Raw genomic sequence first — 13088 nt, 5'->3', positions numbered from 1 at the left:
AATCACAGAATTGGAAGACACAAACAAATCCTCTTCTCAGCTACAGTAGCGACAATACGAGAAGACACCAAAATCTCAGTCCAAATCCATTATACTTCAGCAATGGATTGAATTCACCAAACTCAGTTTAAACCCTCACCAAGAAATAATAAAAAGGTATTAGACAATTGGATGATCTATTTGCTTCATGAAGCAGCCTTTTATAATGCACTTAGCTTCACCAACACACCATTAATTAGAAACATCTATTAAATTCTTGTATTGAATAACTTTTCTAGCACATGGCTTCATGAAGACACTTTTCACTTAAGAGGCTTCAACTTTTAACTATAACAACTCCTTGCACTTTTATATTCAATACTTGACTTAGGCTTATAATTAATTAATAAATGGCCCCTTCCAATGATGATTCAAACCTCGACTTAAGTGAAATTATAAAGTTAAATTATAACTTTATAATAAGCCATTTAATAATTTAAAAATAATTTAACCACTAAAATAATAATAACTCCCAAAAACCTTATCCTTTAAATATGTCGTCTCAAACAAGAGTCACTCCTATTATTTCCCCAAGTGACAAAATGCACTTTCCAAAAATAGAAAGGTTCCCTCTCAATCATCACCCGACTTGCCATAAATTGCAGGTGCATGAAACTATGCCCAAACGAAGTCCAATCTGAGTCAAACGAAGACCAAATTGGAGCATACTGAATTGTGAAGAAGGCAAGGCCCTCCCATAGCCAAGCCTCTTCTTTAGAAGACCCTCTATCCACAATAATTAGTCTAGGAGGATCACAATAATAAACTAATCCCTCAAACTCTAATAGTGGCAAAAATGGGGACATTACATCATAATGCATACAAATACCAATCTTGATATTCTGAAATGTTATTACAAAATTAGAGAGAACTTGGTAATGAAATGTGGCCCACGTGTTATGCCAAAAAAACTCTCCAATATATATGTCGCAACTCTCTATAAATGTTCTCTAGTTTGATGCCAATGCTGGAGACATTGATGACACCAATCATCAAATGCTGGGCCATACATGGGTTGTGCTCTGCACCCATTAAATGTTTTTGCACTTACAATCATATTTGAAACCCTATGCCGAAATACTTCTCTTAATTTGATCACAAATGAAGCACAATTGTGGTTTTGATTTAAACCATCCTCAAGCACAATTCATTGAATAGTTTCACCAGTTCAAAGTGCAAAGACTCTCGGAAGAATTCACAATTCCTCAAGCTGGAAATCTGAAACCCTTGTTTCAAATTTTCCTGCACACAAACAAAAGCTAATGCATAAGTCATGAATGTATTTATTTTCACCAAAGAAGCCTTTTATAACTCTGAATTGAAGAATGGCCCAATAGTTTCAAACCCACACCTTGCGTGACTTAAACCATAACTTAGCTTTTGAAATACTTGCTTTTGTTGGAATTGAAATATAACATTCAGTTATATTCCCCTCCTTTTGATGCACATATTAAGATATAAAGTATACTTCAAGAACATTTAAATTCTCTTTTAAATAAGGTCCACTTAATTTATCAATGATATGCACTTAATAATTAATTATTACTAAAGTCAAACTTCAATAATTATTATAATGTTATAACTCCATCATTAATTGGTGTTTCTCAATTTTGATTGAGCCTAAGAGTCAACCATTGTGTCCATTGTGCATCTAAATGCCTTACTAAAAATAGTAAGGGTCTATCTCCATCAACTCCCGATTTACCATAAATAGTAACTCCTTGAAATTGAGCTAGTTGATGAAGTTTGCTAATACCAAGTCCAGGTGCACCGTCGAAAAGAGCAACATGGTCATAATTGACTTACCATAAACAGTAAGTCTAAATAATTGCTCCAGTCAACAATACTGTATCTCAACATTGCCACCAAGTTGTTCAGGCTTACCCAAAATAGACACTTACTATTTATAGTAAGTGTGCGAATCTGATTCAAAAGAAGAGAAAACCTGAACATTCCCGACCATTGATTGGGAAAATAGCCATTGCCTCAAACAAATGAGACCACCTATTCAAAACATTAGCCTACAAGGGTCACAATGATGGGCTGATGATTCGTCCTCTGATTCTTGCTAAAAAGGGGACATTACAGACAAGAGCAACATAATTCTTTGTTGTTGCTTGATCATTTCCAAGGAATCAAAGTCGTTGAGTTGTGCTTGCTTTATTCCATAATTGCAATTGGGAGAAGATGTAGTCTTGGGAAAACCAGTTGGTGTAGTCTTGCAAGGCTTAGGGACCATGTCTACCTTCGTTGGATGCGAAGGAATTGGTGGTTGTTTCTTGCAAGCCATTTGGGAAATGACTTGAGTGAAGTAGACATGGGAAAATTTGCCTCAAAATGTTTCTTGCACCCATAGCTTATGCAGTAAAACCTTCGCTACTCAATCTCAACTTGTTTCGACATCCCCCTAATGAGGAAAAGTGCACAAATTTGGGAATGGGATTGATCAAAATTAGCTTGATGCAGACAAAAAAGGTAGTCCTTCCTAGTTTCTATGTTAAGAAGAAGTCCTTATCTAGAATTATTTAACTGCAGGCAATCTCTTGTTTGATATTCTAATGGGAGGTTGTAGAGGTGGATCTAGAGAGCTCTATCAGAAGGTGTTTTTCATCCTGGGTTTGAAATTTCATTCCCTTTACTATAAGAAAATCAGATTTCCAGCACACCACCATTTTTTGCCTACAATGCTTCATCTTGCTCCTTTTCATCGCTGAACTCCACAAAGAAGAAATTCTTGGGTGTGAAGTTGACTTCAATTGTATTCTTTGAATTAATTTCTACCCAATTCTTGATCGCATCCCTACTAAGGTTTTTTCCAATGATATTTTTCAAACCCATGCAGATAACCATTAATGCCTCTCTGTCCACTACAGATGCAATATCGAGATCACAAATTGTCAATATTGCCCAAGTCAGATGGTTCTTGATTAGAGAATTAGAGACACATCCCAATTTTCTCACTTGCTATTCCTTGTCTTTCCTTCAACATTATACCTAAATGTTTTTGAACCCCTAATTTTTTCTTGATGGGTATCCAATTGGCCTTTGATGCATAGGGAGGAGCGGTGCCCAATTACTTCAGTTGGAAGGAAGACCATCGATTTGGTCCACATCTATGCCTTATCCTATAACCTTCATCACAACTTGAAATTGCATTCTTGTTGCTCGATTCACATCTTCGTGGTTTTGTGCCATCTTTTTTTCAAATAATCAGAATAATCTTTGTTAAACAATTTAGGTCCATCTTCTCGAGAGGTTTTCTCATTTGTAATTCATTTATTTACTTGGTTCGCAATGGTACATATAACATTCACAATACACTATGATATTCATAAAGTAAGGAGTAGTTGCTCAATTAGAAATAAATGAAACAACATTGTTTTTCTTAAATAACGAACTTTTGATAAATATCTAGTATGAGTTCATATGTTGGGTTTGTAATCCAATAATGGCTGAAGGTAGCGCTTAACAACAATATCCTTTGGATGAATGTACAACACATCAAGCAAGTTCTGTGCTTGAAATATAAGATGGAATTGTTGGCAAAATGTTCAGCACTCCCCTCAGGATTCATGACAAGGGCTTAGTTGCCTCTTGTGTACTATAAGTTGAGTGGTTGTATCAGGCACAAACAGATCTATATTTTGGTGCAACAACCGCTCCACTTTAACAAGTGGTACTATAGCTTGGTCACAGGTTCAAATCAGACCCTTGAGTAACGTTGAGGGGGAGATTGTTGACAAAATGTTTACTGCTCCCCTCGAGATTTGTGACAAGGGCTTAATTGCCTCCTATGTACTATAATTTGAGTGGTTGTATCGGGCATTGACAAATCAGTCTTTTGGTTGAACGACAACTCCACTCTAACAGGAATGACCACACCAAGGGCCAAGAATGACGTCTAGAGATACCTTTGGAATAAAGCATGAACAAAAGAGCTTCTAAACAAAGTGACCTTTAATATTCTCTTTTAATTTCCAATTGAGTCACTTTTTAATTAATTAAATAAATCTATTTGTAAAATTGTCGTTTTGGACAGATTTTAATTAATTAATTAATTTTTTTGATGTCCCAAATTTAGCCTACATGAATTGAATAGGCTAAATGGGTCTTTCCACTACTCGCAAGAGTGGACATTACACCTTTCAACATTTGATTACAAAAGGAAACAGGTACGCACTTGCATCACCTTCTCTTTCTTTGAATAAGAAAGTCATTATTAAAATATTAAATAAAGATTGACTGACATTTAAGAGTCTTAGATATTGCTTGTTAGATTTGTTAGAATACTCTTCTATCCATTTGATTATATTTATGCTTGTGTAGTGAAAGCTTTAGGATAGATTGAACTCTTTAAGGATTGATGACTATACCTTCTTTAGAACCAATGTGTCCCAGCAACTTTCATTAGGCTATGCTAAAGGTCCATTCTTTTGAATTTAGAGGGATTGCAAATTGCTGATATGTCTGAAATATCTTCTTAGCTGGTCAAAGTGGTCCTCTTTGTTTGTGGAGAGTACCATTAGATCATCAAGATAATCTATTGATTATATATTTTTTGAAAGCAACTTCCATTGCTCTTTGAAGTGCAACCCTAACATTAGATAGATCAAAAGGCAACTTTTTGATAGGGGAAGGTGCCCCATTTAGTAGTGAATGACATTTTGTGTTGGTCTTCTTCCTTCATTGGTATCTGGTTGAATCCAAAGAACCTATCCAACAATGAACATCTTCTATTCTGCTATTTTAAAAAAAATTACATCTTTCATTGGTTTGTTCAAGCTATTTTTCAATTTATGCTATTTTTTAATATAGAATTTTAATAGCTATACCTTGCTGTCTTTGAAACTTCCGTTTTGCTTTTGGTCTGGGAAGATATCTGCTTGTCACCAAAATTTTGAAAAGCACTACTAAATAGAGGCAATTTCTCCCACATTTTTTTCCTCTGTGAAACCTATCTGCTCATCACCAAAATTTTGAAAAGCACTATTAAATAAAGGCAATTACTCTCACCTTTTCAATCATCTCACACATTGAAGCTTAAGTGCACTGATTGTGTCCTGTGTGTAACAAGAAAGCCTATATAGTGTTGCTTTTGTAGTAACATGATTATAAGCTATAAGTGATTTCAGCAATATTTCCAAGTGATTGTGATTGTTTTGTATGTGTAGCTGGATTAGTTTTTTGTTAGTGCTTTTACATTGCACTAATATCACTGAATACAGGTAATTGCAGCAACGGTTGCAAGTGATCCTGAACATTATAATGAAGCATTTTTGGGAAAGAGTAACCAAGAGTACTGTTCATGGATTCTCGAACCAAAGAATTGGGGAGGTATGTAGTTATTGTCAATTGTTTATTTTTTCCTCCAAATTTTACACAACAAGATGAACAGAAGTAGATTAGATCATATCAATCCTATGCATAGAATCTTACGACATTTCTATTTAAAATCATTATTAACCAGTGCCATAAGTCTGCTTGTTGAGAAAAAGTGTTGGTATATAAACCACAATACATATTTAATCTTGGTAGATATCGAATGATGAAGTATTGATTACAGTGTTGAACATTGAGAGTGCAAATGCTTCTGGTGTTGTTAAACTTAAAAAATGTGAAATAAGCTTACGCTGCCTATTAGTACCAATATTGTTAGCCATGGAAAACTCTGCCCAAGGTGGTAGTCTTAGATCAAGTCATTTTTGTCATGTTATTAGGATCCACTGAGTTCTTCCCTTAAGGAGTTTCTAAGTTGCTTGAGCTATTCAAACTGAAGATGAAGATGTTTCATGACTAGTGATGACTTACAGCAGAATGAAGAGATGAAGATCACAAAGTAGGTTTAATAATGACCAAGCTGATGAATAAGAGTTCTGTGCATGTTCTTCAAGTGACAATGACAATGCCAACACAAGGGAGCAAGCAGAAATGACAAGGATAAATGAAGGGAGCAGAGCAAGGACAGCACAAATAGATTTGAGCAACTTGCCATGGAAGACATTCTTGACTAAGAGGAGACTGAGAGTCAATGAAATGGCATACCTTGTTAGTGGCTTGGCCAGTCAAAAGCTTCTGCCAAAGGGGCTGTAGTAACTCAAAACTATGCCAACAAAGAAGAATCTCATCATGTCACACTTTTACAAGGGCAGAGCCAATGAAAAATTTGATCAGTGGTGGCAAGTCACTAATGAAGCCAAAATATGGACAAAAATGACAATTTTTCATTGGCAAACCGAGTTGGAAACTCCACCAGTCAGGGTAAAGGAGTTTGCAAAGTGCACCTAGAGCTAAACACACAAATTTCGCACATTGCCAAGGGTGCATTCAGGTAAAATCTGTGCCAATAATGGCAAAACAAGTGTCAAATGTGGCCAGCATGATAGGTAAACTGATGTAAATGAATATTGCATTTTTGAGTGGCAAGGTTGACAACTTGACAGAGTGCACTGCAAGTGGCAATTTATGATGGAAAATGTCATCGACATATGATTGAAGGAGAACGTTAAAGAAAACAGAAAAAATTGCTTGACAGTGCTAAGGAAAAACCACAATTCATGTGGCAAAGTCATCATAAAATAATGCATGGAAGAAGCAGAAAACAGTTGAGTGATGTAGTGCTATTTTTGAGTTGCTGAACCAACTATAAAATGCACCAAAATATGGCTAACCTCTCAGTGATCTCCACCAAACATATAAAGCAGAGTTTTAATAGCAATAAGGCACACTTTAGGGATGGCAATGCCACTCCAAATTTTGCACGGGTCACCCAAATCATATATCAACACACAATAAAGTTTTTTAAAGTGAAAACACAATCGGAATGTAGCCGTTCCTTGATATATGTAGCTGGTTGGAAGAATGAAAGTAGATCTTAAAGCAGACAAAGGCTTATTAGAGGCTATTTTAATTTTTTGCCTCTTTCAAAAAGGTAAGATTAGAGTTGCTTTAAAGCACGAGCAATTACTTTATTAATATAATTGTCCTAGAAGCTATTGCAAGAGAATTTTTGGTAAATAATTGAATGAGTTAAATGAATGATCAAATGATCATTTATAGAGTTATAAAAGGGGACATTCTATAAAGAAACTATTGTAAATTAGAAAGTATCTAATATTTACACAAGTTACAATATTGACCATTAAATAAGAAATAATAAAGATATTATTCTGATACCCTCCCCTAATGGTCAACTTATCAACTACACCAAGTTGCCCTCTGAATTTTACAAACTTGTCTAGGCTTAGAGACTTGGTGAGAATATCTATTGTCTAATCCGTACTCAGAACATACAACAATTGAACTGACCCATCTTCAACCAGCTACAGAATGAAATGACAATAAATGTCAACATGTTTGGTTCTCGCATGCAAGACCGAATTCTTGGCCAGTTTGAGCACCCTTTGTTTGTCACAGTAAAGGAGAGTAAGATCTACTTGAGACATCTACATGTGTGAAAGCATCCTCTGAAGCCAAACTACATCACAAGCTGGGTTAACTATTCCTCGATGCTCAGCTTTTTTCAAGGTAAGAGCTATTGCCTGCTACTTCTTGGTAGTCCATGTGACTGCGCCAAATCCTAAACTGAAAATTTACCTAGATGCTGATGTCCTGTCATAAATGGAGCCTGCCCAATCTGATTCTGTAGTCTAGGATTGTGACTTCTATTGTACAATAGACTAAAATCAAAAGCACCCTTCACATACCTCGACACATGCCTCGCTACTACCTAATGATCATCCTTGGGGGCTGTCATGAAGCATGAAATGTAGCTCACTGCAAAATTGAGATCAGTTATAGTAACAGTAAGATATTTGAGATTGCTCATCAATTGCCCGAATGTTGATTCCTTCACCACAAGTAAATCTTGTTTGGTGGTCAGCTTCAACCCTTTATCCATAGGTGTAGATGCAGGTTTGTAGTTTTGCATCCAAAACATATCCAGCAGATTGCAAGCATACCTAGACTAAAATAAGAAAATAATACCTTCAATCTGCTAAACTTCAATTTTCAAATTGCAGAAATCCCAAGTTTGTGATGCCAAATAATTGATACAAACTCTGTTTGAGATGATCAATCAAAAGTGGTGAATGTCCAATGATAATCAAGTCATCAAACTAGACAAGAAGAAGAATATCACCACTAATATTTTTGACATACAAATTAGAATCAGATGGACACCTCTGAAAACCATTATCTGTAAGGTACTTGTCCATTCTGATGTACCAAGCCCGAGGAGCTTGTTTTAGGCCATAGAGTGCTCTCACCAATCTGTGATGTTCTTTTCCAACAACCTTGAGACTAGGAGGCTGCATCATGTAGACTTCTTCCTGCAACTTATTATTGGAGAAGGCACTCGTAAGATCCATTTTATGTATATTCCAACCAAACTGAGTTGCTTAGGCAAAGACAAGCCATCTAGTACCCTTTTTTTTGTAGGAGCAAAAGTCTTATAGTTAATGCCTTCTTTCTGTGAGAACCCCCTAGCAACTCGATGACCTTTGTTTTAGTCGAAGGTTTCGTCAACTTTGTATTTGAGTTTATACATTCATTTGCAACTAATGGGCTTCTTCCCTAGAGGAACATCAGAAAGAGGTCCTTGTTCTTCATCTAAGAAAACATCACAACTAAAGATAAGACATCAATTGGTTGATAAGCCTTGTAGTTGTCACTGTACCATGTGAACATAAGTGTTTGACTCTTAATCCAAGTTGGAGCACTTGGCATCTAGAATCCGAACATATACTAAAGAGCAAAAAACTTTCAGATGACTGATCATATGTTAGCGACTAGTCCAGGCTTCCTCAGGAGCCTTCCTCTTAACAACCTGTGTGGAATATCAATTAAGGAGATAGAGTGCAGTAAATATTGCTTCTACCCAAATTTTCTTAGGAACATTTCTGAGTTCAATCATTGACCTAGTCATTTCAGTTATAGTGTGGTTTTGACATTCAACAACGTCATTTTGTTGTAGAGTGTAAGGTGTGGTTAACTGGTCTAAAATTTTGTGTGTATCACAGTTGGAGGAAGCAGTCTAGCAAACTCCCTCATTATGTGACCTATGAGTGACTATAGGACAATCTGACTCGTTTGTTACTATGGCCTGAAATTTCAAAAATATAGCATATACATGATTTATGTTGAAGAAAGTCCACCCACATTTTATGACTGAAATAGTCAACAAAAAGTAAGAAATACCAGTTGTAATATCTTTTAGGATTGCCACGAGTCACCATCTCTGAATAAACTATATATATATATATGCAAATAAACCTTGTTATTATTATTATGCAGTCTAATAAATAAAATATTATATTATATATTTGCAAGTAAGATTGACTGCATATTAATTCTTGAAGTCCAAATTAGTAAGCGTTAAGTAATTCAAAATTAAATGGGTCACGATAGAATGTGACTGCCATCATGGCATCACAACCACAATGGGTCATAACTCCACGATGGAGTCGTGTCCATCGTAACTGCCAAACTACATATAAGTGGTGAGAAATTAATCGAAGAAATATATATCATTGCATACACAAATTCCTTAGTCTGCTACGTGGAGTGTGGATCCCAGTCTGTTAACAGCAAATGTTCAACAGCAAACATACAACAGCAAAGACATACTTCTGTACTGATATTGGTGAACACTAATAAATCAGTCTTCAATGGCACATTATCTACACAAGTCAATCTGTTCCAGTGCAAAGATATATAATCTGAAGTATTCAGAGAGACATATCTATATCAGCTGTCTGCAATCAGACATATAATTAAGAATATCATTATTTAAAGAAAAACAAGTGTATCAAGTTATCAACCTTATACAAGAAATAATCTGATCACCAACTTTAACAATTTTGACTTTGTATTTTAGCTTTACTAAACGTAGATTTTCATCATATATCAACCTTTATGTTCGACGCTTATAGAAAAGTAGTTAACAAAAGAAAAACATCTATTTACTAGGTATTGAAGTCCTTTGTATAAAAAAATTGAAATTGGACAAGTACACAAGTGACAAGTTACGAAATGAACGTATGTCAAAAATAGAATTAGGTCAACTTCAAATAATAAAATATGAAATACTAAGGATAAAGTCATCAAACCAATTGTTAACATTAGATATGGATGTTACAAAACTAAATTCGAAAGAATCACACTTTTATATATATATATATATATATATATATAAGTTATGCTTTACAAAGTGACAAAGTGAGCGTCACTCTTTGAAAATATTGTTTACAGCAACATAGTAGTTTTTGTCGGAGATAGAAAATGGATTCAAATCAGTTCCAAAAAAATGAAAAAAATATATTAAGAATGTAGACCAAAAATCCTAAATGACTCTAATTTACATCATTTTCAATTTTGTAAAAGTTTAGTTGCAAAATACATTTGAATGTGAACTTTTTTTTTCTGAATGAACATTTCATGTCTACTTAGATAAAAATGTGTAACCCACTATTGTGGGTTCACCCTCCAAGGATCAAAATTTAAACTAGGGGCACTTTTAGGTGATTTTCATTATCTCCAAAGTACACTTTTGGGTGTCTTTGCGAGTGAAATGGTGAGGTAAATCTTTATAAAAATCGCCAAATAACTAAAAGTGATCAAAAATTGTTTAAATTAAGTTCATGTTTTTATTGAGGCACACTTAATAGCAATGAATGTAATGAAAAGTTTCTTGAGGTTCTCCAAGCACGCTTTTGGTGGCAAATGTAATTAAAAGTTCCTCTAGGTGCATGCACTTTTGTGCGATGAATATAAAGTTCCTTTAAGTGCACTTTTTGGTGAAAAATATAATGAAAAGTTCTTCCAAGTGCACATTTTGGAGATTAATATAATGCTAAGTTCCTTTAGATTGTAATAAGTACCTTAATTTTTAAAAAAATGGTTAGGTTTCAATTGAAATGAATTGTATAACAACTTCCTTTCCACTTTCTACTAGATCTTGAGGTGGGCAAGGTTAGAGGTTATGGTGTTAGGATTACAATTCAACTACTAAAATGGAAATCACTAGGAAGAAAGCTGGTTAAACCACTTATTTGGTCAGATGCATATGGAATATAGATATGTAAATATCCACTTTTTCAATGGAAATTACAATTGCACATCCACTTCTATAAAAAAGCTTAGGGGCACCTCCACTTTTGTGTGGGAAAGCTTAAAGAACTGAAAGTGAATTACAAGCTCCTTCCACTAGTCTAGTGGTAGACTATTACAATGAAACCACTTGTTCAATGGGGTAAGAATTATTGTGGTGAAACCATCTGTAGTATTACAAGTTTGCATATATGCATCATAAACAATACGATAAGACAATTAGTTGCTAATACAAGTGTTGATGTGTCTTTATAATGTTTAAACACGCCCAAAGGAAACCCTAATCATAAAACTTGATCACCCAACTCAAAATAGCAACAATATATTTTATATGGATCATTAGAAAGTTGGGTGTAAAATTGAAACATGTATGAGTTTGGCATTGGCCTATTTGTGCACGGTTCTGTAGGCTAACTACAACATTTAAGGTACTTTGAGGCCTTTTGGCGTAGACAGTTTAATTGTAGGTCAATCTGATGTGTCTAGATGTTCTTTTGGCATTAAGTCAATTAGGCTACATTGATATCTTCATAATATCTTGTGGATGGCAATTGTTAATGTCGTCTAGAGACAGAGAAATATGAAATGAAAACACTTGTGGGAAAATAGTAAAATAGCATTCGCAAAAGAATTAGCTAAAAAACATTCATGGAAAAACAGCGCAGAAAAGTATTTGCAAGAAAAAGAGAGGATAAAGCAACATCCTAAGAAGTACAGAAAAGCATAAGTGATGAGGAAAAGTGGTTTTATTTATCCCACATTTTTAAGATTTCTTAGAGCTCACTTTCTTGCATGCTGGATTGAATACAAAATTTATGAAATATTAGAGAGCTCATCTTCAAGCGTTCGTGAGGAATCCCTCATGAATGACATTCTTTTCATTGTTGAAAGACAGTCAGGAGGATTGCTGAGTGCTTATTTCAAGGTAAATCATATTGCTTAAGGTGTCTATGTCTATTTCCTCTATATTACAATTGCCAGGAAGGGTTTGATCTGGAGGTTTGGGCTTGGAAGTGGACTGGCAAAGGGTTGTCTTGTTTACTGTCAAAGATTGAGTATTTCCAATGGCTTTAATTTCAACCCAAAGATGTCATACATATTTAAGGCTCTTTGAAACAGTGTCATATTGTTTGGGAAATACAACTAAGGAGTCGTATTTGTCCATTACTGTCATACAAGTTTGCAAACTCCATCAGAGGTGTTGTTAGCAGTTCGGAATGTACTATGATTGCCCAAAACAAGTCCATATGGCTGCCACACCTTTAGCAAGAGTTCGTACTTGAGAAATGTTGTTGTACTTGCACAAAGATCTAATGTATGAGGGTTGAGAGAAGGAGTTGTGGTGACAATATTGCAGCTGTAGCATACAGAATGTCTGATATAATTTTGTGACAGCGAATTGGTATGGTAGACTAATTGTTTATTGATGTTTGTTCCCAATTCTTCATTGGAATGAGCTGATATTAGCAACTCCTAGCTTTGGTTTACTCATTGAATATATAAGTGAGAGATTATGACAATGGAGTTCACTTGAACTTAAGCTTGCATTCCCCTTATTGCTATTGTTATATCTATGTAATTGCATCTACTCAGTTGTTGTTAAGAATATTATAGTAGCAATATAGTTATCATTGTTGGTTGAATTTTCATCTATCCCATAATTTCAAAACTCAAATAAAATCAGAGAAATCAAAATTAAAAAGATTAGTGTGTGAACAAGGGTAGCCCTTTATGGTGGTACCAGAGCAGGTGTATTCTGCCAGTCTGAAGGGTTAATCAGAAAGATGAAGACTTATGAGAGATGCTCGAAGATAATTAGTACCTTCTTAAGCATGTTGGATGGTTTCGATCCATCCTCAAAAAGAAATCAATAGTTAATGAAAATGACTCTTCTAGTGAAAAAAATCAGAATGTTGGCAAGAAGAATTGAGAAGACAAAATCT

At 34.9% G+C, this 13088-nt stretch overlaps 1 protein-coding gene across 1 annotated transcript in view; it reads left to right on the top strand.

The window, feature by feature from the left end:
* LOC149570342 (OTU-like cysteine protease family protein) overlaps positions 1-13088 on the top strand; it is a 64781-nt gene that overhangs the window by 38564 nt on the left and 13129 nt on the right. The window contains exon 3 of the mRNA XM_089822979.1: positions 5265-5373. Within this exon, the coding sequence (XP_089679105.1) occupies positions 5265-5373 (109 nt within the window). The remainder of the gene's footprint in view (positions 1-5264; positions 5374-13088) is intronic.

This window comes from Cupressus sempervirens, chromosome 3 (assembly GCF_028749045.1).
Source record: "Cupressus sempervirens isolate cs-2001-9-10 chromosome 3, ASM2874904v1, whole genome shotgun sequence".
Classification (NCBI taxonomy): Eukaryota; Viridiplantae; Streptophyta; class Pinopsida; order Cupressales; family Cupressaceae; genus Cupressus; species Cupressus sempervirens.
Note: the sequence above shows the minus strand (reverse complement) of the source record. Positions and strands in the feature narration are given on the sequence as shown.